This window comes from Corythoichthys intestinalis, chromosome 6 (genome assembly GCF_030265065.1).
Source record: "Corythoichthys intestinalis isolate RoL2023-P3 chromosome 6, ASM3026506v1, whole genome shotgun sequence".
NCBI lineage: Eukaryota > Metazoa > Chordata > Actinopteri > Syngnathiformes > Syngnathidae > Corythoichthys > Corythoichthys intestinalis.
The window spans coordinates 5,942,331-5,967,868 of NC_080400.1; the positions used below are offsets into that span (position 1 = coordinate 5,942,331).

The 25,538-nt window shown below is 36.5% G+C and overlaps 1 protein-coding gene and 1 long non-coding RNA gene across 3 annotated transcripts; both read left to right on the forward strand.

Moving 5' to 3' along the window:
* The first annotated feature begins 810 nt into the window (after positions 1 to 810).
* LOC130917520 (TPA-induced transmembrane protein homolog) lies at positions 811 to 22,793 on the forward strand. 2 transcript variants are annotated; one of them, XM_057839003.1, is made up of 7 exons: positions 811 to 1,388; positions 6,854 to 6,931; positions 18,109 to 18,156; positions 18,833 to 18,965; positions 19,025 to 19,188; positions 21,944 to 22,014; positions 22,085 to 22,793. In XM_057839003.1, the coding sequence occupies exons 1-7, from the start codon at positions 1,332 to 1,334 to the stop codon at positions 22,272 to 22,274; spliced, it is 741 nt and encodes a 246-aa protein (XP_057694986.1). In that variant the 5' UTR covers positions 811 to 1,331; the 3' UTR covers positions 22,275 to 22,793. The 2 variants fall into 2 exon arrangements, with proteins under 2 accessions (XP_057694986.1, XP_057694984.1); XM_057839001.1 differs by having other exon boundaries at positions 828 to 1,388; positions 18,106 to 18,156; positions 22,085 to 22,758.
* Positions 1,421 to 4,321, forward strand: LOC130917522 (uncharacterized). The gene is made up of 3 exons (XR_009063482.1): positions 1,421 to 1,865; positions 1,931 to 1,981; positions 2,357 to 4,321. It is a non-coding gene; the product is annotated as an uncharacterized LOC130917522 (long non-coding RNA).
* Positions 22,794 to 25,538: the final 2,745 nt, after the last annotated feature.

Sequence of the window (25,538 nt, forward strand, 5' to 3'; positions counted from 1 at the left end):
TAAATCTTTTAAGACAAATAAGATAGTTATTACTTAATTTTAACATCATTTCATTGACCTTGAGAGGAATTCTGCCCCTACCAACATGGCCGCCCTAAGACCATGTTAGTAGGAGCGACGTTGGGTCTTTTTTCATGCTTCTGCTGTGAATTAAAATGAGTTTATGGCAACTGGAAGTGGCCAAAATCCATAGGAATTTATCTAGAAATTACCCAAAATCAACAGGAAGTGACCTGATATCAACAGGAAGTGACCCTGAAATGCTTCAAAATCAACAGGAAGTTACTCAATATCAACAGGAAGTGACCCAATATGATTAGCAAGTGACCCCAAAATGCCCCCAAACCAATAGGAAGTGATCAAACTCCATAGGAGGTTATCGAGAAATGACCCAAAATCAACAGGAAGTGACCTCATACAAACAGCAAGAGACCCCAAAATACCCCCAAACCAACAGGAAGTGATCCTAGAATGCCCCAAAACCAACTGGAAGTGACCAAAATCCATAAGAAGTTGCCTAAAAATGACCCAAAATCAACAGGAAGTGTCCCCAAAATGCCCCCAAATCAACAGGAAGTGACTCCAGAATGCCCCTAAATCAACAGGAAGTGGCCCGTCAATGCAAGCCAATGACATGAGGTGCAACACTACAGATTAGTAAACTGAAGGTACAAAATAAATACATAAAGAAAAAAATTAAGGAAATACTGTTTACCCTGTTTTTAATTTTGAAAGAAATTAACATACAATAAAAAAAAAAAAAAAAAGATTTTGTTCTATGAAATTGAGTTTTTCACATAAATGCTAATATGCTCTGATTATGGTATATTCTTTTAAGCACAAAAGTATCTGACGAAATTAAATAATTGTTTTTTTTTAACTTTATAAATGATTGAATTAGCCAGTACAAAAGTATTTGACTTTGCGAACAAAGCAGAATTCAAAAGAAGGGGAGCGAAAAGCCAAATTAACGTCATTTCATATTTGTTTCTTTGTCATTTTACATTCTATGCTAGTAGCATAGCAGCGGGTTTCACTTCCGGGAAGTTGACCAATCAGATACTCGTGACGTCCACCTGACAGAAACTCGGACTTTTTCTCACCTGTCTGTCATTTCACAGTTGTGAAACATTGCGGTTCCGTGGAAGTACAACCTGATTTTTCTCGTGTGGGTTCGAACCCTGTACGTGTTCCGTAGTCAGAACCGAGCCCAACCCAGTTTGGCTACTTTTCATTCACCTTTTGGCAGGGTTTATACTTAAGTAAAGGTCGTAGTCGTACTATTCGAGGCATTTCCGGTTAAGAAGTTTTGTTGTTGTTTTTTTTTCAACATGAGTGTGGAGTTGAAGACCTTTAAAAGGAATGGCAACGAGTTCGTGGGGGATATGGTAAGTCATTTATAATTAACTTTCCAAAAGTGAACACCTTTCATTTTAGAATACGCACACGTTTTTTCAACGACAGGCGCTGAAGTCAATGTTAAAGGGCAACTGAAGAGCTTTTCAGATTTCGCTCTTAAGTGTTTTACTCAGTTGAATTGTATTAAATGCGTCATTCGCTCTCTCAAAAAGTCACATAAAAAAAAAATAATAATAATAATTGGCCGCTTAGTTTTTGAGTTATGGCCATAGCAACGAGGGACGCGCCGTCCTGCCGACCCCTACCTCATGACGTAACTTCCAGGAAGCCTCGCCACCACTCTGAACGCGGAAATATAGCACCACGTTATCCTCGCCATATATTGCATACATTTTCTGGGTTTTACTCGGCGGGATTCGTCATGCCATCTCGATGTGTAGCGATGAATTACTCACAGGAAGATTCGAGACTCTCGGAGTGGTCCCAAAAAAACTTCTCCTGCAAAGGTTTGGACCGTTTTTGTTAGCATGCTTACAGGTCCCCAATCGGCTCATTGTTTTCATCATTTCAGCCACGACAGCTTTGAAAACCTACAACAACGCAGCCTTGGTTTTGCAAAGACGTAAGTAGAACATTAATGGCTTTTTTTGAAATACGAGGGGGACTCCTACTGCCTGTTTGTTGAAGTGCGACTTTTTTTTTTTTTGCTGTTGGCCTGTCATAAATAGATAGGTTGGCTGACGTCGTCTACTCGTGTGATTTTATTACTATATCAATAGGTGTTATGTAAATTCAAATGTCCCCAGCACCAAATAGGTCCTTGGCTCGTTTTTTATACTTTAATATCAAGGTCTGCCTATTTGAAGAGGCAACAATAGCATCAAATAGATGCTGCTATGACTGGGGCATTATTATTTGATCACCAAGAAATTATTATTAAATTAAAATTAGGATTCATCCAATATTTTCATGCTGCTGTGATTTTTTTTTTCTCCAGGAAGCCAAACATAAAAAAATAACACGATGAAAAAAGCGTTGCAAGTCAGTTGCCACCCAGTTTCCCAAAATCAAGAGAGAGTGGGTCGAGTCATATGATGACCCAAGTGATGCGGTGTCCAGCGATGACGACTGAAGAGATCCTATGAGGCCTGCCAGATGCTGAATTTCTTCCGTCTGTGACATCAGATGACGATGATTTAGGAGAAATAAATGTAGCAAATTTTGATGACGTGAAATCATAAACTAGTCATATATACAGTACACATTTTTTAAAATCAAGTTACCTTCATATTTTAATGATAATGCATTATCTTTGTATAGAGAACACTTCATGCTACAGAAAAGAGTAAATACATATACATAAATCTGGTATTTATTATTGTGGCCTATTAAATATTTTTTCAGAATGTAATATAATTACAATATATTATATACCAATAGAATACATTAAACAGTCAACAAAATGTGTCAGTGTTGTTAACAATTTATGGTTTTATTTTTTTAATGTAATTCATGCCCCTGTCAGTGCATCAGCCTCCTCAAGTTTGGCTCTCACGTCTGGGATGTCCTGATGACACAGGCATACTCTTGGAAGGGTAATTACTTGACGGTTTACAGCAACACCTGGAAAATAAAATGGTTTTGTCATTTATTTTGAAATATCAATAACATATCATTCATTTAGCCACATTTGGGCTAGCTTTATCATATTTAGATCGGTAGGAGTTGTCCCATTACCTAATATCCAGTTTTAGCTATGTGTAGAGCATTCATTTAGCCACATTTGGGCTAGCTTTATCATATTTAGATAGGTAGGAGCTGTCCCATTACCTAATATCCAGTTTTAGCTATGTGTAGAGCATTCATTTAGCCACATTTGGGCTAGCTTTATCATATTTAGATCGGTAGGAGCTGTCCCATTACCTAATATCCAGTTTTAGCTATGTGTAGAGCATTCATTTAGCCACATTTGGGCTAGCTTTATCATAATTAGATCGGTAGGAGCTGTCCCATTACCTAATATCCAGTTTTAGCTATGTGTAGAGCATGGAAAAAATATACAACCATGTAATCGCATTCTGATAAAAAAAAATCACGATGCTGGACTTACCACTCACTCTCCCGTTCGTGAAGTGTCGAGCTTTCAATTGGCGTCATGACGCCATCTGCTGTGTCAAGTAAATCGCTGTCATCTGACGCCTCAGGTTCAAACATGTAGGGATTAATTGTAGTTCATCTTTCCTGGGAGCCTTTGCCATCGGTAGCGTCACGAAAGAGCGATCCTGAATGGTTACCTGTGGTGGAAATATCACTGACATCGTTGTTGCTGCTATACTAGCTGTGGGTAGTCTTCTGTTGCCTACGTCACACTTCCGGGTTTGCGAAGGGACCATTAACGGAGTGCAAAAAAACTAAAAAAACGCAAATTATCCTTACAATTACGTGTTGCTAATGTCATGGTTGTTTTGATGAACTTGTACCAAGTTTATATTCATAAAATTACACCAAAATCCGGAAAGGTCTTCAGTTGCCCTTTAAGTTGTGGGGAAAAAAACCTATGAATAAAGCCGTTTCAACCATAAAAGCTCTTTGATGTGTTTTATTGGTTTCAGTGTTGTAAGTCGTAATTTGACAAAGTTACAGTCTGGTTATTGTAAACAAAGCATTGTTATAGGTCTGGTTATTGTAAACAAAGCATTGTTATAGGGTCATTATCAATATAAAGTGCCTTTTGGTGTCCTCATCAGAAACACTTAGTTGTCATGAAAATGTATACAAATAATTAAACTCTTATGTCTTGTTATAGGAGAACAAAGATTTTCACACATATCTAGACTAAACATGTTTCTTAAAATGTGTTTCCTTTATTCTATGTGTATTTTTTCCTTTTGATATAATCAGTTTTGGCATGTCGCACATACTGCACTGCTAACTTCAGTGTAATAAATGAACGATTTAAAAAAATAACATAGGAACTTGTTGTCAACACAAGTTATTTGATAGAATTGGTCATTTTGATCATGTATATCCTTACTTTCATCACAATGACCCCCCCCCCCCCCCCCCCATAATACAAAATCCCTGAAAAAATTGTCCACCCAGCCATTTAGGGAAAACTGCCTCTTTAAGAAACCAGCTGATTTTTTCAGTGATGTCACAAGAACAATTTTGGCTTCCTTTATCGGTGACTGAAACAGAGGCTAGTTGCAGAGTAAGTATTGCAATTTTTGTCATATTAGGTGTGTAGTCAGATGTTGTTAAGCTTAACGTGTCCACTCTGTAATTTAAAATATCAATTAATATAAAAACATTTGATAAATTTGAAAGATATATGTTAAAAAGTCCACAGTCTGCTTGCTAAATGAACCATTTTGCTTACTGAAGGTCCACTATGTGGTTATTAAATGCCACTACTAGACAAAACTCTCCACCCTGTCATGGTCTTCCCTGTCAGCAAAGCTTCCATAACAGGGTGGACAGGGTTCTTAAAGGTTTAAGCGACAAACTGGTTCAGATTCAGATTAACTGCAGAAAGCCTAGTTTGATTGGGCAAGCCAAATTTACTCCCGATTAAATTCTTTCACAATTTGTCCACTATGTAGTGCTAGGAGAGGTCAACCCTGTCAGGTTACTGTCCACTCTGTTATTTTTTATATTCGAAGAAAATAGAGCAATTTTTTTTTTTTTTTTTACAAGTTAGCAAACTCGTGCGATTTCTGAACAAGTAAGGGCGTTATAGTATCGGCTGAAAATTTGACCAAATATCTTTGTCGACAGATTTTATTAAGAAAAAAATATGTAGAATTTTTGCTGATTTTAAGGAAAATCAAATAATTTGCCCTAATTTAATTACTATAAATACTTTCCCAATTAAACAAAATTTAGGCAGATGAAAAGGACAAAAACACTTCCTGAAAATATAAATTTTGTAATCACTATGTAATTAGAAAGTATTTATTCTGCTTTGAATTTGTCCATGACAGAGTTGACATAATTTGCTGTTTACGTGCACTTTGTCTGCTTGTAGTCATTGTTAAAAAGTGTGGGAGCTTGACCAACGTGCATTCCTAATAGTATAACAGCTACTTTATACTGTTAATGTGAAGTTAAATGGAAAAGCTCAGCTTTTTTTTTTCTTGGGGGGGGGGGTGTTATTGGGGGGGTATATTGATAATTACCCTATAATATCATTGCGATAATATTCTTTTTCTGTTTTGTTTGTTTTTTCCCCCTTTTATTTCCATTGTGTTTCTTCCTAGCTAAAATCATTTTTTAAGTGAAATTTCAAAACGCTACTTGCTTTACAGTTTTTGTTCAAATCACATCATTTACAAATTTCCAAAAAAATCGGGACAATATGGGGTACAAACATTTTTTTTTCTTGCTAAAGCAGGATTTATATAAAACTTCCAGGTATCAAAGAGTAATTTTTTTTCATTTGAAACGTGAATAAATAAATAATAAAAATTAACATTTCTTTGGAAATAAAATGAAAATTTACTGTTGAAAAAAAAAAAAAAAAAAGATTAAAAAAGATGTCTACTCCCTTTTTCATTTTTTCAACGTTTAAATAAATAAAACTTTGAAAAAATATATAATTTTTTTGCTTTGTTTTTTGATTTAAAAAAATTAAAGATGTGTCCTATTTATCCACCTTTTTTCATTTTCATCAGCATTTGAAATTAATAAACTTTTTTTTTGAAAATACGTTGTTTTTGTGTAAAAAAAGAAATAAATTTAAAAAGATGTCAACTATTTATCCCATGTTTTCCCCATTTTTCAAAAATTTAAATAACATTTAAAAAAAATATTTTTGCCTCTTGTATTTTAATTTGGAGAAAAAAAACAAACATTTTAAAAGATGTCTACTATTAATCCCATTTTTTCATTTTTCAACATTTAAAATGAAAACTTTTTAAATTTAGAATATTTTTCTATGTTTTAAATTTAAAAAATCTAATTTGAAAAGATGTTTACTATTTGTTTTTATTTTCAAATTGTTTTCAACCTTTAAAATGAATATTTAAAAAAAATAATAATAATAAAGAATTGAAAAACTTAAAAATGTTAACTGTTGATTGTCAATTTTCCCCCAACATTTTAGTAATAATAATAAAAATAAAGTATTGTTTTCCTTTTTGTTTTATTAATTAAAATAAGACAAACATAATTAATTAATTAATAAAATTGAGAATGTTTACTGTTCATCCCATTTCCCCCAACATTTAAAATTACGAAAATGATTTTTAAAAAAAAAGATTATATATATGTATATATATATATATATATAAATATAAATATAAAAATTAAAAAAATGTTTCTTAAGAAAAATAAATTAAAAGAATGTTTACTTTTTTCCCTTTTCAAAAAAAAAAAGAATAACAATTTAAATGAAAAAATATCTTCTAGGACGCAAGTTAAATTTTATTTTCCTAAGAAGTCCTCCAATATTTCCCTTATCTGTGCTTCTTGACGCAATTTCTTGTGTCAACAGGACACCCCGTTAAATGGCGACCACCACGCCAACGGACATCACGACGAGCCAGAAATCACGCTTCTTTCTGGCGCTCAGGTGGGTTGGGTACAGGAAGTTGTCACACATACACAGGAATTTGTCATATTTACAAGAAGTACATTATAATGTATGACACAATCATGGCATAAATATCACATATATACACTGCTTGCCGAAATTATTGGCACCCCTGCAATTCTGTCAGATAATTCTCAATTTCTCCCAGAAAATGATTGCAATTAGAAATGCTTTAGTAGTAATGTCTTCATTTATTTTGCTTGCAATGAAAAAACACAAAGAGAATGAAAAAAAAAAAATCATTATCATTTTAAACAAAACTCCAAAAATGGGCCAGACAAATGTATTGGCACCCTCAGCCTAATACTTGGTAGCACAACCCATTAGACTTCATAACCCCGGAGAAGGGGTCGATTCGTCAAAAACTTCAAATTAAAATATTTTCAAAACCAAAGCTGCTACCGACCTAAAACCAAAACAAGCACCTACCTCAGTCATATATGAGTCTCCATGAGCAGCAGCATCAAAAAATTCAAAGTCGTTCAGTAATAATATCCCGATTACTTATTTTTATATAAGTATAATAAAACTTAACCCTTTAACACCTAAGCCTATTTTGGCCGAATTTGAATGCATTTGATGTTGCCTTTATATTTCAAAGAAAAAAATGTTTACAATGGCCAAGTTGGGTCCCTTTTTTCAGGACACCTTGAACTTCATGTCTAAACTGTTGTTTTCTTTACTGACCAATTATAATCCACATTTGGACCCAAAAAGACAAAAAAAATCCCAAAATCTTTTTTCAAAATTTGTAATGTTGATGTCCCATTGACAACCAAACATGCTCTACCAACCGTTTTGAAGCCAGATAATATTTATTCAACTTGTTAGGATAAACATTCAATAGAAAAAAATAAGATTGAATAGTTTTATGTTTGACAATTCAACACAAACAGCAGCTATGGTCATAGGTGTTTTTGGCCTTTACACATACTATTAGAGCTGGGAATCTTTGGGCACCTAACGATTCGATTACGATTCAGAGGCTCCGATTCGATTATAAAAGGATTATTGATGCACCCCCCTCCTTTTTTTTTCTCTCTTTTTTTTTTTTTCATGTTTTGTACATTAGTTCCAAAATTGTTCAAAAATACTCTCAGGCTAAACCACACTATTTCAGTATCAAGTTAACATATAGCAGTAAACAAATATACAAAAATAACATTAAATAAAAAACTCCAGTCCCCATTCTGTATCAGCAGCTTTAAACTACATTCAATTAATTTAATGTTGTGTATCAACCGTTAAATTTTTTAAAATTGCTCCCGTTATTCCATAATTTCCCTTTTGTCTATTTTCGACATGTGAAAGTTTCTGTAGTTTAAAGCTGCTGAAAAACTATTTTAAAGATAGATTCAAGTCAATATTTTAACGATTTAGGAGTATTTTAGGTAAAAAGTTAATTTGGTTTGCTTGGAAGGTTCGCTACAACAGCCTTGCAGGGAAGTGTACTGCTTTAAGATGGCGGCCGTTTATAACGCCCGCATATAGCTTTTTGTAGATGTGCTGCTAACACTACCAAATCTATATTGCATCTAGTCCTATATAAATGATATCCACCGTAACATTATATGGGTGTACTTTGTAGCAGCTTTTCGGCAGCAGTCAGGTATGTGGTTGTGTTTTTTTATCTCGTTGCATGAGTTGAGCTAGAGCCGTGAGTTGAGCATTGGCATTACCCGAGGGGCCGGGTAATGGGAAGCATGATGTTTAGCTACTCTCGCTCCGTTCCGTCCGGAAGACCGCGCGGCGCGCTGAGTGTTGTGTACTTCCGCTTTACTTCGCATATTTCAATAATCGGAATTTGGATGTTTGTGAATCGCTCTCGAATCTTCCACGGCCAAATCGCGAATAATCTAAGAATCGGAAATTTTGCACACCTCTACATACTATGGTCAAAACAGGTTATATACAGGGGTGAAAGTGGACTGGAACGCACCGGATCGGCGCCAAGAAATACGATAGCGGAACGCTGTTCCAGCATACGGTGCTTTGATCCCGAAAATATGACGGCAACAAAAACCTGCCACGCTGCCACACACGCATCTCCAATAAGAACAATCTACTGATGTCAGATTTACATACACAAGTGTTAACAATACAAGCCTAATAAAGAGCTTGCTTAGCGTCATCCGTTTTCACTGATTTTTAGTATTCATTTATTCTACGTAGTTCTCCCCAGCGTCTCTCTCTATCTTACAAGTCGCATTGCCTGTAGCCCTTTTCACACATATTACCAGGGAATTTCCCGTATAAGGTAATGCAGGATTTACTCTCGTCATTGCTTTCGTGCATGAAAAGATTCCAAGAATGAAGCCGGTTGAATGCTTTCACAGACTTGACCTGTGTTGCCCACTGGCACTCTCTGTGCGTGGAAGGCTGCTGGGCGATTTTATAACCTGGACATTACGTCATTTTTGGTCAGCATTGTCACAATGTTGGTCAAATCCTGTCGTGTTTTGTTCCGGAGAGAGCGTTCCCCGACGTGTAACTGCAACCAATTTAAGGTCATCAAGAGCTAAGATAGGGCCTAAAAAAATCCAGCCCGACCCGGGTCCGCTGGTTTTACTGCTCGACCCGCCCGAGCCCGATCAATGAACTTGATTTGCAGGCCCGAAAAAACCCCCAAATGTTATGTTTTATTTGTAGGCCCGAGCCCGGAAAAAAAAAACGAAATTTTATATTTTATTTGTAGGCCCAAGCCCGAGAAAAACACCCTCAAAATTCTATGTATTATTTGTGAGGAGGAGAGGGAAGGGATGCTCCAGTCAGACCTGGACAGATCACTGCTTGCTGCTTGGAAAAACGGACTGGTTGCGTTTTGCGTGATCACATTTGGTGACAATGCCTGCGCATTAAAGCCTGTCTTTTGTAACGAATTCTCAGTTGGCAGAAAAAAAACGCAACTTTTCTTAATGATTAAATAGTGTACATATTTTTATGATCATTTAAAATGCATTTGCACAACGAAATAACGCTGGAAAAGTTTGTAAAATGTAAATAAACAGATGCGGTTTTGCATCGCAGAGGAGAATTAGTAAAAAGAGGGCGCATGGCACGCTCTGGCTCTGCAATGACCATACAGCGCCTTGTCTTTTTTATCCAAATTATTTATTTGATAAGTATTCCTTTGTTTAACATCCATACATCGTTTTGGTATACGTATATAAATATATATTTATTTCAAAAATTTAGCGAGAACCCCGACCCGAACGTAATGATTAACATTTAAATTTCGTTATGTTTTCAGTTTAATTTAGCCATTTCCAGCCTGCTATGTTTATAGCCCTGCTTTCACACACACCAGGAGAAAACCAACGCAGGCATGTGAGAACATGCAAACTCCACACTGGAAGGCCGGAGCCCGGGATTGAACCCTTGGTATCAGAACTGTGAGGGGAACGTGCTAACCACTGTGAAACCTGTTGTGTTTTATTGTGTGTTATATTTATAACTGTGCCAAAAGTTCTTGCATTTTGGTGGTTTTAGGAGGTTTAAGCCTACCCCCCCACCCCCAACACACACACACACACACAAAAAAGGGCTCTGTGGCGAACTTTATGTTAGCGAGTTCCGGCAAGAAACTCTAGCCACTTTCACCCCTGGTTATATACTGTGCAAAATTGTGAGAAAAAAAATTATATATATTATCTAACACAAAAAGGGTTTGGAGGATATCTCTTTGTGAAGTTAGGTGTTGTACCCATCACCTTATCAAAAGTATATACGTACATGCAATCTAGCTTCTCGAACATCTACATAAAAATTGAAAATATTATAGTGAAGAAAAAATATATATAACATTGAAAAAAAGTATTTTAAAAAATATTGACAAGTAGTTCAGTTCAATTCAAATTTCTCAGGCATGCGACCCAATTAAGTTTTTTTTTTTTTTTTGCGCACTCAATAAAGCTTCTTCCTGAACAGGTCACGGAGCTACGTCACACACCCTACTCTTTCGCCGTTTGCACGCTGCTGTCACTTCTACTCGCCGAGACGCCGACTCATCCCAAGAAAACAACGACAAATACGGCTCATCTTCTTCCTTGAGTTAATGAAATAATGCATTAGCTTGCGCTAAATGTAGTTTTGGATTCATTCTGCACGTTTCAAAGTCGCTCGCGCAAACCAACCGGCCGTTGCTTGCTTAGCATGCCCTCTTTCAATAGTTGCCATCTCGCTCGGAAATTTATTAAAAATGATCACATTCGGTTCGTCCTTCTTGACATCACAACGGCTCTTGGGATAAGTAGTTTTTTGTGCTGCTTTCGGTTTTGAAAAAGGACAAGAAATGATGGAAATATGGAGATTGATACATGGTCCATGCAGCGTTTTAATGCATATTTATGAGTGCAATAAAAATATAAAACTCAAATGACATTATCTCCCGTTTTTCTTGGCCGATTGACTTCAAATAAAAACTGGTGTGGACATCAACTTCCGCACTTTCAAACGAGACCAACCAGCGGCACGTGGGTGACGTAATTACAGCGTGACGAAGCTTCAAAGACGATATGCGTAAACGCGTCGCTGCCGACACGTTTGGTGTTAAAGGGTTACAATGGCTATAAAATTCTCAGATTTTACACTAGATGCACAAAAATCACCAAATGCACAGATAATCACCTATATTGTCGGATCAATAGCAATATTTAACATATCATATAAGTTTTTGCCCAAAATACCAACTTATTTTTCTTTTATTTACAGCATGTTTTCAACAGCTAATAAATCACTCAATTTTCACTTCAGAAACTTAATACTTGAGGAAAGCATACAGAATCAATTATAATATATAAATAGATTATTAATAAATTCTATATACAATCACAACTTTTTATAGAATAGAATAGCCCTTTATTGTCATTATACAGTTGTACAATGAAACTGGAGCATTTCCCTTTGCAGTCTATAAGTTAAAATATCAAAAGTGACTTGCAAGTATAAAATCTAAATAAACAAATATAAAATGCGTATGAGATAGCCCTATGATCACGCAGTGCAAATAAAGTGAAGTAGCAGCAGTTTGACAGTTAAGGCTTTGAATATTGCAGGTGAGTAAGTACTGGACATAGAATATTGCATATAAATGAATATTGGACTATGCCTTGGAGCATTTCCCTTTACAGTGGATTGCAGTTAAAATCTCAAAAAGCGACTCACAAGTATAAATTCTCAATAAGCAAATATAAAATGCGTATGAGATAGCTCTTCTTTATAGATATAGACGTAAAACAGTCTCGATTCTTGGTTATAAGCAAAAGAAACCGTGCAGGTAGTACCATAATTTCCTGAATATAAAGCGCACCCTTGTATAACGTGCACCCCAAATTTACTTGTAAAATCTAGGGAAAATTATTGTACCTGTTTATAACACGCACCCTAATTTTAGCACCAATAAATAGAAGAATACAAGAAAACAGAGCTCGTGTACAGATACAGGAATGTCATTTTACTAACTGGTGAAACACAGCACGAATAGGAAGTGACTTCAGAATGCCCCTAAATCAACAGGAAGTGACCCGTCTTTGAAAGCCAATGACACGAGGTGCAACACAACAGATTCGTACACTGAAGGTACAAAATAAATAAAGGAAAAAAAAAAGGAAATACTCAGGCATGAAAATCTCTCACCTTTCTGCGAAATTCGCCGTTTTGAAGTCAAAAAGGGCGACCTACGTGAATTGCATAGATCCGAGGAGAAATTCTTTTTGGGAGGAGGGGGGGGGGGTCGGGAGGTTTTATTTAATTATTATTATTATTATCATCTTGATTAACTTAGTACGTAAACTGAGCACTTAAGAACACAGTCAGCAAATCCTTCTAGATCCTTCGCTGACGAGAACCAATCATCGGCCCAAGCTGCGTTCCATTACTCCAAACGCGCGCACTCCTTACTGTACATGGAGTGCTCGGAGAGCCTTTGGTTGCATTGCAAAGCTGCGAAAACAAAAACCATGCCTTTTCCTCACCGGGGCAGACCAGAGCGCAGCATACACACTTGCCTGTATTTGCCAGCAGATTGAATTTGGTGAGTAATGGTTTCAATCGTTTTCACATTTTGCGATAGAAAAAAGTTACTGCCATTCGTTGCAGCTTGCGTTGAACACTGCCAGAGCTAGCCAAATCTCCCATGAAAAAAAATAGCTCCCGTTAAATTGGCGTCAAGCTTGTGTATTTAGCGGTAATATAAACGAAGAAACACACTGTTGAGTCAAATTAAGCGGCATGCTCTCGGATGGAGGGGGCGCCTCACATCGCTCCCGTCGTCCGCCGGAGACGCGTTATTTTCAGCTTGGATTTGAGCTGACGGCCGATGTCGGCACAACACCGGCCCGACGAGTGGTGGGAATGAGTCCTGCTTCTTAAAGCTTTTCAGAAATATAGGGACCCCTCGTTTTTCGCGGTTAATGGGGACCAGAACCCGCCGCAATAAGTGAAAACCACGAAGTAGCGCATCCCCCCCAGTTTTTTGTGCGTGTTCAATGCATTTATTCAGATTTTACATTGGAAAAAAGATACATATATTATAAGACATGATTTTTCACTTTTTTCACCAAAGTATCATTTATAAATGGTTTTCAAGCACTTCAAAATGTAAGAATTATGATAAGTTTTAAACATGTTACTGCCCCACCGAATTATTTTTAAACAAGAATAAAGTAGTAAGAAAATGCTTGGCTTTATTAAATGCTTCATAGTGAGTCTACTCAAACCCTCTCAGGCTTTGGTAAACGGTGATTGACACATGTGCAAAGTTTTTCTTTTTATATATATTTGATTGAATAATAAAGACACAAATGTCCTAGCCAAAATGTGGCCCAAACATAAAACAACATTACTTCAATGGAAAAATTTGTTTCAATCAAGAAAAATAGTTTTCAAATGCTTTTTTGGTCTCAAATTTATTTTTGCAATCAAAAAAATTTTTTTATATTGAAGTGACTTTTTGGGGATTAAAAGTATATCCTGTATTTTGATTGAAGCAACTTTGTTTTTGATAGAAATAACTTTGTTTTTTGATTGAATAATAAAAACACAAATCTACCTCCATCGTGATTGAGAAAGAAATTAAGAAAGCTTTAAAACTAAAAGCCACCGGGGAGTCTGTTTTTTTGTTTTTTTAAATATTTATATTTCATTACATAGACATGCGTCGTAGGGAAGGGAGATTGAGGGATAAAAAAAGGAGTTAGATGAGGCTGCTAAAGGCAGTGGATACCTCATCAGCTGGGTGAATAGCAAACCTGGAAAGAACAAGTTTGCAAGGATAGTCGGGTATTAAATACAGTTATAAATACAATTACAATGTTATTTTTCTATAAGATTTTTATGTCATTGCTTTATTAATCATTAGGTGCTAGAGTTGTTAAGTATGGACAATAATGAAATAATAGTTTTAAGAAAACTGCTGTTGGTTGCTCAGTGACCATCTGATGTGGTTTGTTCTCAGATGAACAAGTTGAGGAAGGAAATTTTGATGCAGAGGTTGAAGGAAGAAAAGAGGCAGACTGACTGAGTCACAGCTAGTGACGGGATCTGTCGTTCACTTGAGTAAACGAATCCATTCCGGTTCGTTCAATAAAACGATTCGTTCAAACGAATCGTTCAACGAATCGTTCGCCCCCCTTATCTCCCTCCCCACCCAAATGAATCGTTCGGTTAGTGAACGGGAAGTGACGTTGCCGAACGAATCACCAAAGACCGCTTCGCAGTATAACTGAACGGGAAGTGACACTGCTTGGTCCCTCCCTCTCTTGCACATTGACCACTCGTCGTAGTTTCAGAAATGAGTGACAGGCGATATCATTCTGCTCTCAGAGACAGCCTCGTCTCCCTCCCGCTGCTGCAAAAGCGAGGGAGAACTTCCGCGTCGTCTGTCCTAGTTCTATGGGCTCAAAGTCATGGCTCGTGCTTGCATTTCGAATTAGGACACGGTTAAACATTTTCCTTTTGAGGGGGAAGTCGGGGTTTGGGGTCGGGGGCGCACGGACTTTCTTTAGTATGATCTTGCTCACATATACAATGCTGCTGCTAACAGCCAACGCGGCATGCCTGCTGTCACGAAAATAAAAATAAATCGAAAGTTTAATTTCTAATTATGGAACGGCCAACACATCATATTAACCTCTCGCTCTGTTGTATTTTTGTTTTTTATTATTAAGATGATCGTTTTGAATTTTTGCACTGGTATTAATAAATAAAATAATCCGGTCAGCTCCCCTGTCGTCCCCGCATCTCAGATCGTCAAATGCTGACGAGAAATAATTGTTTGCTTTATGATTTCGCCTTTCTACTCTCATTAGTCTGTTAAGAAAAATGTAGACATATTGCGACATCTCCCGTGTCCGCGCGCTTTGTTTTTGGGGCGCTTGAGTAGCACATGATGGACGGATTGACATAATTTGTCAAACCAACCGACACCCTCTGACACGAAAAAAAAAAAAAAAAACACTCGGAAAAAATTGACATGTATATACAGTTTCATTGCAAATCAGTATTATGGTGATCATACTAAATATTATTTTTTTTCTGTGCACATGAGGTACATATCGCTGCCATGAAGCCTCCATATAGTGACAGTTCTCTGCCCGCTTCACTGCCGTCACGCGACCGCAGCTCAGGTTTTGCTTGCCTCGCAGCTACGCGTGTTTTAAATTACTGTAAATTTGATAGTATATCGTCATAGGCACAGTCCCGAGTCTGTTGAGAAAAGTAGAACACTAAACCATGCTCGCTAGATTTGTGTGGTGTTTTTGTCTTTTTGAGCAGCATTTGATAGGCTCCACGTTAACAAATATGTGACAAAGTCGTTTCCTTTCATTTTATGACTCGTTCACCGCATAGTCATTACTGGAAAGTCAAGTTAGCAGCAAGCTAGGTCAGGAACCGGAGGACCGAATCACTGAACGGGAAGTGACAAAACTCAGTCTTTCCCCCCTGCCTGCACGCTGGCTGCTTATTGGCCACACGTGGAAATGAGTGACATACGCCATGATTCTGTTTCCGCTCCCTCCCCTGCCCGCGATGAGGCTGGCGTCTGATTGGTCGTGTGCGATGTCAGAAGACGCTGCCGCTTGCTCAACGCCCTCCCACGCAGCGAACAAGCGCCACCAACTTCATAGAACGAATCAGTGCAGATGGTGATTAGTTCGGTCTCGTTCACCCAAACAATTCGTTCAAAAAGAACGAATCGTTCGCGACCGATACAACACTAGTCACAGCCAGAAAGTGTTGATGACAGTTTTGATTTCTATTCACTGTTGCCCCCTCCCAATTAAAGTATGTCACAGTCGCAGCCAATTATTATCTAAAGCTGGTTAAAATTGAAGTTATGTTGTTTTAAGGTGTATTAAATACTTGTTCATGTGCCCCTTTTGATCTACGAGCACCCGCCCCTCCACCGGTCTCTGCATGGCCCTGCAGAAACACAGTGTGGGTCGACAGAGATCAATATTTTGTTGGGGTGTACAGTGTACTGGAACATATTTCCTCCACACCCTTCTCACCTTTTTAACCCCTGACCCATTTTCACGCCTGAATACTGTTTCCCCTGTTTTTCATTTGAAAAGAAATGAATATACAATATATAAAAAGTTTTTTTCTATGAAATTGAGTTTTTCCCCTAAATGCTATTGCTAATATGCTCTGATTTTGTAATATTCTTTTAACCGCAAAAGTATCTGACGAGAGTAAATAATTGTTTTTTTTAACTTTATAAATGATTGAATTAGCCACCACAAAAGTATTTGATTCTTGGTTAAAAGCAAAACAAACCGTGCAGGTAGGACCGTAATTTCCCGAATATAAGGCGCACCCGTGTATAATGCGCACCCCAAATATACTTGTAAAATCTAGGGAAATTTATTGTACCTGTTTATAACATGCACCCTAATTTTAGCACCGATAAATAGAAGAATACAAGAAAACACAGAGCTCGTGTACTGATACAGAAATGTCATTTTACTGACTGGTGAAACACAGCACAAGCATAGCACATTGGTAGTTCAAAACATTACCATAAACTGACAATATTTACGATAATAATATGATTTGACAACTTCTCCAACTTACCAGAATCTTGGAGAAAACAAAACGGATGTGACTTTTCTTTTAAAGGCTGCTGTATAACTTGCTTGTTTCATCATGATGAATAAATGTTACCTCCATGGATTGATACGGTAAAATGAAAGTGAGAACGTAAGTTGGAAATCCGAGAGAGCTCATCGCTGTCGACAAGACAGTAACAGTAGGTACTATTGTTATTTGGGTTTGAATTTCCCGAGGGACAGATATAGTTGACGGACACAGGAAGTCTGTGTTGTTACGTTTTTTATGGTCCGAGTTGCGGAGCTGCAATAAACATTGACTCAAATGAGTTCAAGAAACTAAATTCTGTGCTTTATGAAGAGTGGAAAAAAAGCAGAATTTAACATGGACAAAATCACTCGGCTGATCAGAGTGAAGTATTACCGAAACGAAATGGTGACGTCACGTATCGTAATGGTCGGCAACGGATCGCCGCATACGTTTCTTCAACACAACGTGGCCGTGTCAATAAAAAAAAAATCGGTTTATATATATAAATTTCTGTCTCCATCCATGTACCCGTTTATAATGCGCACCATGATTTTACAAGTTGATTTTGGGGGGAAAAAAAGTGTGCGTTATATTCGGGAAAATTACGGGTATTTATTTTTGCATAAATATGGCGAATGTGCGGCTCGTCGTTAAAGTGCGTACGACACGAGAAAAGAAGTCTTAAATATGATTATTATGTGAATTAGAATCATATTTTGAGACGATTCGACTATATACAAAAATTTAGCAAAGCGCAGATGACAAGAAATTACACTTTAAATGAAGATATTACTACCTAAGCATTAGTAATTGCAATCATTTTTTGGAGGACTGGAGCATTATCCGACAGAATTGCAGGGGTGTCAATACTTTTGGACAGCAGTGTATAAGGCTAGCTTTTGCTTTGTCTAGCCTTATCTACGTATATGGCATCTATGAAGTATGGTGTAGACATGTTTTTATTGTTCCACATGACTCACCACGCTGACCAAACATAACTTCCTCTTTCAAAAAGGGCGGAGCTTTTAAAAAGAAGTTGTGCACGTATGCATGTGTGTATTTTTTTGTTTTAGAAGAACGGTCGCAACGGCGAGACAATGTCTTCAGGACGTGTTTTTGATGAGGTACGTGCACTTTTTACAGAGAGGTTGATTCTTTCACTGCCATTGACAGTAATAGATGTCCAATTGTGGAGTCAAATCTGCTGTGAATTTAAATGAGTTTATCGCTAGTCCAATCTATTTGAAGTGGGAGGAATGGCAGCAAATGAACATTTTCCTTCAAATAGATTGGGCGTCTAGCAGTCTCGATGTTGATAAAATAATCTCTTAAGAGAAATTGGCGAGTTACGACTTCATTTTAAGAGTATTAAAACACCTGGGGAAATGCTAATATTCCATCATTTGTCCATAAACGCATGCCTTTTGGATTCATATCATGCCACTTTGTGTAATTACACACATCGCAACACCAAGAAAATGATAGAAATTTGCATCGATTTTCAAGCTAAAACGACTGGCGCCCGAGATCTCGGAAATCCAAGATGGCCTCGGGGTGGCCATCTTGGTAGGGGCCATCTTGGTAGGGACGACGAAAGGTCTTTTTCGTGCTTCTGCTGTGAGTTAAAATGAATTTATCACTAGTGAATGGCCAATCCATTTTAAGTGCTAGGGTTAGCAGAGGATGAAAATTTGTTAATTCGCTGCCGTCCCTCCCACTTCAAATGTGTTGGACGTCTAGCGCCGTCAATGGCAGCCGATGAGTTAAATATCTAGCTGTGTGTGTTTTATTTTTGATCAGGAGAGCTGCGCATGGCGGGTAAAGAGGGAATTATGCGAGGTGGTGTACGGCAAAATACGAGTGTGGATGGTGTTGGTCATCGTGGTGGTCCTCGCCGTTATCATCGTTTTCGCTTCGCTAGCGTTGTGCGCAGGTAAAGCTAATTAATGTTCATTCTCGTTGAAACTTGATGACACGGTTGCTGTTTGGCAGCACTTTACGTGGACCCGGACGGGAAGTTTGAGGACAGGTCGTCTTTCAAGGCGGCTCGCCGCTTCAACGGGAGTTTCTGTCTGCCCGACCTCACCTTCACGGACGAGTTGCTCAACACTTCTTCCAATCGGAGTCGAGACCTCGCTAGCGACTTGCAAGGAAAGGTCAGAGCACAAAAACATTTGTGTTTAGGGCTGTCAAATGATTAAAATTTTTAATAGAGTTAATCGCAGCTTAAAAATTAATTAATCGAAATTAATTGCTATTCAAACCATTTATAAATTATGCCATATTTTTCTGTAAATTATTGTCGGAATGGAAAGATAAGACACAAGACGGATATATACATTCAACATACTGTACATAAATACTGTATTTGTTTATTATAACAATAAATCAACAAGATGGCATTAACATTATTAACATTCTGTGTAAAGCGATCCATGGAAAGAAACACTTGTAGTTCTTAAAATATAAATGTTAGTACAAGTTATTGAAATTTTATATTAAAACCCCTCTTAATGTTTTTGTTTTAATAAAATTAGTAAAATTTTCAATCAAAAAATAAAACAGTAGCTCGCCATTGTTGATGTCAATAATGACACAATGGTCATGGTGCTGAAACCCATAAAATCAGTTGCACCCAAGCGCCAGTAGAGGGCGACAAAACACCAAAAGACACAAGTAAGAAGTGGACATGAGACTGTGCTGTCATTTTAATCTGTTTGAGCTGGGCATGTGCGTTAAATGAGTCAAATATTTTAACGTGATTAATTAAAAAAATTAATTACAGCCCGTTAACGCGATAATTTTGACAACCCTAGTTTAGAATAGAATCTTTATCGTCATTGTAACATGTATATAATGAAATAAAAGTGTCAAATCAGTCAAAAATTGCAACAAAATTCAGTTTATCACTTGTAGACGACTAATCCGTTTGAAGTGGGAGAGTGGCAGCGAATGAACGTTCGTTCATCGAATCAAAAATAGAGCTGAAATGAATACTCGAGCAACTCGAGCAACTCGAGTTTAAAAACTGATCCGAGTAATTTCATTCACCTCGAGGAATCGTTTAATTTTGCCAGCTCTAAGCATCACATTTTGCCCTGACAACGCGCAGACGTCACGTGCGTAGGGGAAGAAGCAATAAAAAATAAAAAAAAACTTATTGCAGCCGACAGCCGCTACAAATTACGCCGACGTTGCTAAAAACTATGCCCGCATGATGCTACTGTGGTAGCAGGTAGTGTCCGATGCGTCTCATAGATATTGCATGCATTTAGCACTAGATGCGAAATGACAGACTCGGCCGCGTCTGGGCAGCGTTAGTAAACAGCCGCCATCTTTAAGCAGTAGACTTCTCAGTGCTAATAAATATAACGTTACTGTCACTCGCTCATATAACGTTAGCCCTTCGGAGGGCTAGGTTTCTATTGATTATGACCACTGTCGATACGTGACTAATGTGTCTTACATACAGGCTTTATTGAATCTGTAAAAACACAGCGCTGTAGAGGGATGAGGGTGTAAAATTAAAACATAATGAAGCTAACTGTCAGTTTTAGCTCAGTAGTCATTGCTGAATAAAACACCAAGTAGCACTGGTCCCTAATGTGCTACAATACAGCAGGTATCATACATTTATTTTGAACACTGTAAAAACTCAAAATCTTATCAGTACTTACAGTTTAGACTAACTTAAAACTTAACTAGAACTTAAAAATAGCTTGACACAAATGGAAATTCAATTGGAAAAACATGGGGAAAACATGTAGCTTTCAAGTGATGTGTGTTATCAAGCGTAATTGCATTTTTAGGTAAGAAATATGTTTTTTTTTTTTTTATAAGATCTAGAAGTTTTTTGAGTGAAAGCAGTGAATTTTTTTTTTTATCTAGTCACATCTTCGATGCAGTTGTTGGCTGTTTTCAACCATGCAAATCGAAAATAAAGACATTGTTTGACTGAAAATGGTTCAATATTGGATCAAATGTCTTTTTTTCTCAAGTATATTTATAATTGCTCTTTACCTAAAAAAAAAAAAAAAAGTTTTATCCGATTACTCGATAGAATTTTCAGTCGATTACTAAAATATTCGATAGCTGCAGCCCTAATAAAAAATAAGCTTTAATTACAGTTAGGGGTGTCAAATGATTAAAATTTTTAATTGAAGTAATTACAGCTTAAAAATTAATTAATCGTAATTAATCGCAATTCAAACCATCTATAAAATATGCCATATTTTTCTGTAAATTATTGTTGGAATGGAAAGATAAGACACAAGATGGATATATACATTCAACATATGGTACATAAATATTGTATTTCTTTATTATAACAATAAATCAAGAAGATGGCATAACCATTACTAACATTCTGTTGAAGCGATCCATTGATAGAAAGACTTTTAGTTCTGAAAAGATAAATGTTAGTACAAGTTATAGAATTTTAATATTAAAACCCCTCTTCATGTTTTCGTTTTAATAAAATTTGTAAAATTTTCAATCAAAAAATAAACTAGTAGCCCGCCATTGTTGATGTCAATAATTACTTACACAATGCTAATGGGTGCTGAAGCCTATAAAATCAGTCGCACCCAAGCGCCAGCAGAGGGCGGCAAAACTCCGAAAAACACAACAAGTACACCTTTCACTGTGCTGTCATTTTAATCTGTTTGAGCGGGGCATTTGTGTGTTAATTGCATCAAATATTTTAACGGGATTAATGAAAAAAATTAATTACCGCTCGTTAACGCGAGAATTTTGACAGCCCTAATTACAGTATCTTTTTTAAAAACACTTTTTGTGACGTATCGTCACCCTGTCATGTCGAGGCGCATTGTATCGTGAGTTTAAGTGTATCATCCTAACACTATTATCTACACATTAATACCGAATGATCGATCCGTCTTCCCTTCAAAGCTGTCAAACCTGTACAGATCGTCTCCTGCGCTCGGACGCTACTTCTCCACAGCTGAGATTTCCGCTCTTCGGTAAGCATGTCCGATTTTTTTTTTTTTTAAATAAGCAAAGAAACCACAAGCGTTTTTCTTTTATTTGCAGGAACGGCTCGGTGATCGCTGAGTACCAGCTGACCTTCGTGCTTCCCCGGGAGCAGGAGGAGCTGCTTAGCAACTTCACGCTGAGCCGGGAGATGGTCTATAACGTGCTCAGGCAGTACCTCTACGACCAGCGACACGACGACACCCTGTCGTCTTTGTACATCGACCCAGTTTCCCTCAAGCTGTCATGACCCCAGAAACGGGTTGTTTTGCATGCTCGTGGTTCTCCAAAACCTCAGTCATACGCGCTGTGGCGGCTGAGTCTTCTACGACCGAAAAAGTGGTCGCGCGTGCCGTGTGATCTTCTTCAGCAGTCGGGATGAGGTTTGGTAGTCATCTTTTTATTGTATTATGGAGGAGTCTTGATTCTTTGGAAGCCTTGCAGCGGTTTTTATGATTAGCCAGCAGAGGGCGGTCAAGTTCCTTTAAGTATTGCAATTTTTTTTTTTTTTAATGTTTTTTTTTTTTTTAATGTCACTAATGTAGATTTCGGTCAGGTTTATTGAGCCATCAATCAAAACAGTCCACATTTTGTGAGATTTTTATTTAAAAAAAAACCAAAAAAAAACATGTACTTGTAAATCAACATATTGTCAGATTGCAAATAAATCTCACAATTTTTTATGGTGTATTTTTTGAATTATTTTCAATTTTTATGTGAGTAAATGTTGCCTCTATGTGTTTTAATGTGTATGTGTTAACTCATGTTGATTGGCATCCATTGCTAATTTTTACTTTTTTTTTTTTTTTTTAAACATACTGTATACTTTTTAACCACCACAACACATACTCTGAGTGAATCAATGAGTATTCATAGTAATAATACCTGTTTTTTTGTTTGTTTTTTTTTAAAAGGAGGAATTTGGCTATAATTCCATCATTTTTATTCATTTTTCTTATATTCCAAAAAATGTTCAATATGTTTTTTTTTTCAAAATAATTATTTTCATATTTTTTATTTTATTTTAGCAGTTTTTAGTTGTGCTTTTAAAATGTCCTTTTGTGTGCGTTTTCTCCAAATGAATTTCTTCTCATTTTTTTAAAGATTTTTTTTTAATTCTTCAAATTAATTCTGATTTTATTTTTTTAAATCTTTTATATATATATATATATATATTAGAATTTTTATTGTATTTTTAAAATTCATTTCATATTGTTTTTAGTTTTTCCAAATTATTTTTTTCCACTTTATTTTTTAAGTTTAGCATTTTCCAAATTTACTTTTTTGTGTTTTCTTCAAATTAATTTCTTCTGATTTTGTATCTTTAAAAAAAATCTTCAAATAATTCATAATTTTATTTTGAATATCTTTCTTTTTTAAGATTTTCCCATTTTTATTTGTATTTTTCAAATTTCCTTTTATTTTCGTTTTTTCATATTAATTACTTTTTTCTCATTTTATTTTATATCTACGTTTTTTAGTTTAGCATTTTCCCATTTTACTAGTATTGTTTTAAATTTCCAATTTTTGTTTTCTTCAAATTAATTTCTTCTGATTATAATATTTTTAAGATTAAAAAAATAATTTCCTTTATCATTTTTTTTCTTCAAACTCTTCTAATTTTGTATCTTTTAAGGTTAAAAAAAAAATTTCTTAAAAAAAATTCAAGTTTTTTTTTTCAAATTCATTTCCTATTCTTTTTTTTTTCTGAAATTAATTTCTCATTTTGTATGTTTATGTTCAGCATTTTCCCATTTTTACTGTTATTTTTTAAATTTCCTTTTTTCTTCAAATTAATTTTAATTTTATCTTTCTTAAGATAAAAAAATCCTTTATTTTTTTTATTTTGCAAATTCAAATTTTAATTTTGTAGATTTTTATTTATTTTTAAATGAATTAATTTAATCTCATTTTATTTTGTATCATTTTTATTTTCATTTTTTTTAATTTAGCATTTTCCAATTTTGTATTTTTCAAATTAATGTCCTGTTAATCTTTCCTAATTGTTATTATTTTGAGTTGCTTATGTATCAATTCCAACTCAAAATACTCAAAATATATTTGATGTCTATTGTCGTCAATGACGGTGAAACCGTACAATGTAAAAATTTAGGCATCAAGGGTTTGATCACGTGTCAATCCACTGAGCTTGTTTGTTTAAAAAACAAAAACCCCCACCTAAAACTCCACTGGAGTTACTCCAGTATCTTACGTAGGAAAGTCTGTTGGATTTCATTGACGTCCATCGCTGTCAATGGCAGCCAGTGAAAAGCTGTATTTCCAGCCGACTTGTTTGTCTGGGCGGCTAACTGGATTAAAGCTGTTTGTGCCAAGTTGTGGCTGAGAAACCTGCCATTATTTTGTCTTGATTAATCTGATTACGTAATGGCCGTGCCCAAAAATTAACTGAAGCTCTTTGGCTGCCATCGACGGTGCTAAACGTCCAATCCTTTTGCAGTGTGAGGGTTGGCAGCGAATGAGCAAACGCTAATCCCCCCACGTGAAGTGGATTGTTCGTCTACTGGTGATAAACTCATTTCAATTCAGGGCAGAAGCATGAAAAGGCCCTTCATTGCCCCTCCCAACGTGGTCGCCCTAAGACCATATTTGTAGGGGCAGCGTTTTCATCAAAGTCAATGCAAGTCATAACTAGGCAAAGATTATTTCATCATCTATAAGCGTCTATTCACTCAGTGGAAGCCATTGACGGTGCTCGATGTCCAATCCATTTAAAATGGGAGGGATGGCAGCAAATTTTCATCCTCCCACATCAATTGGACCGGATGTCTACTAGTGGTAAATGGCCCCTGCCAAAATGGTCACAGGGCGGCCATGTTGGTAGGGGCAATATTTCCATCAAAGCCAATGCGTCAATATTAAAGAAGTCATAACTAGACTATTTTACCTAAACATTATTGAAAAGACTTTTTATCACCCCTACCAACATGGCCGACGTTCCCATCAAAGTCCATCCTTTGAAATTCAAATGAAGCCATCACTACCTAATTTTTAACCAAAATATATTTTACCAACATCAAAGCATCTGCTATTGACTCAGTAATTAGACGTCCAATCCGTTTGAAGTGGGAAAGTTGACAGCAAATGAACGAACGCCACCCTCCCGCTTAAAAAATGTGTGGACGTCTACTATAGTGATACTCTTTTCACTTGACTGCAGAAGCAAGCATGACAAACAACAAAATGGTCTCATGGCAGCCATGTTGGTAGGGGCAACAACATTTGGTAAAAAATTATTGAAAAGACCTTTTATCACCCCTACCAACATGGCCTCTGCTGCCATGTTGGTAGCAGAGGCCATGTTGGTAGGGGCAACAACATTCCCATAAAAGTCAGTGCATCAACATTGAAATAAGTCATAACTAGCTTATTTTATTCAAAGAATATTTATCAACATCAAAGCTTCTGCTACTTACTCAGTGGCTCGACGTCAAAAAAGGGCTGGTAGCGAATTAACGTTTGTTACCCCTTCAAATGGATTGGATGTCTACTAGCA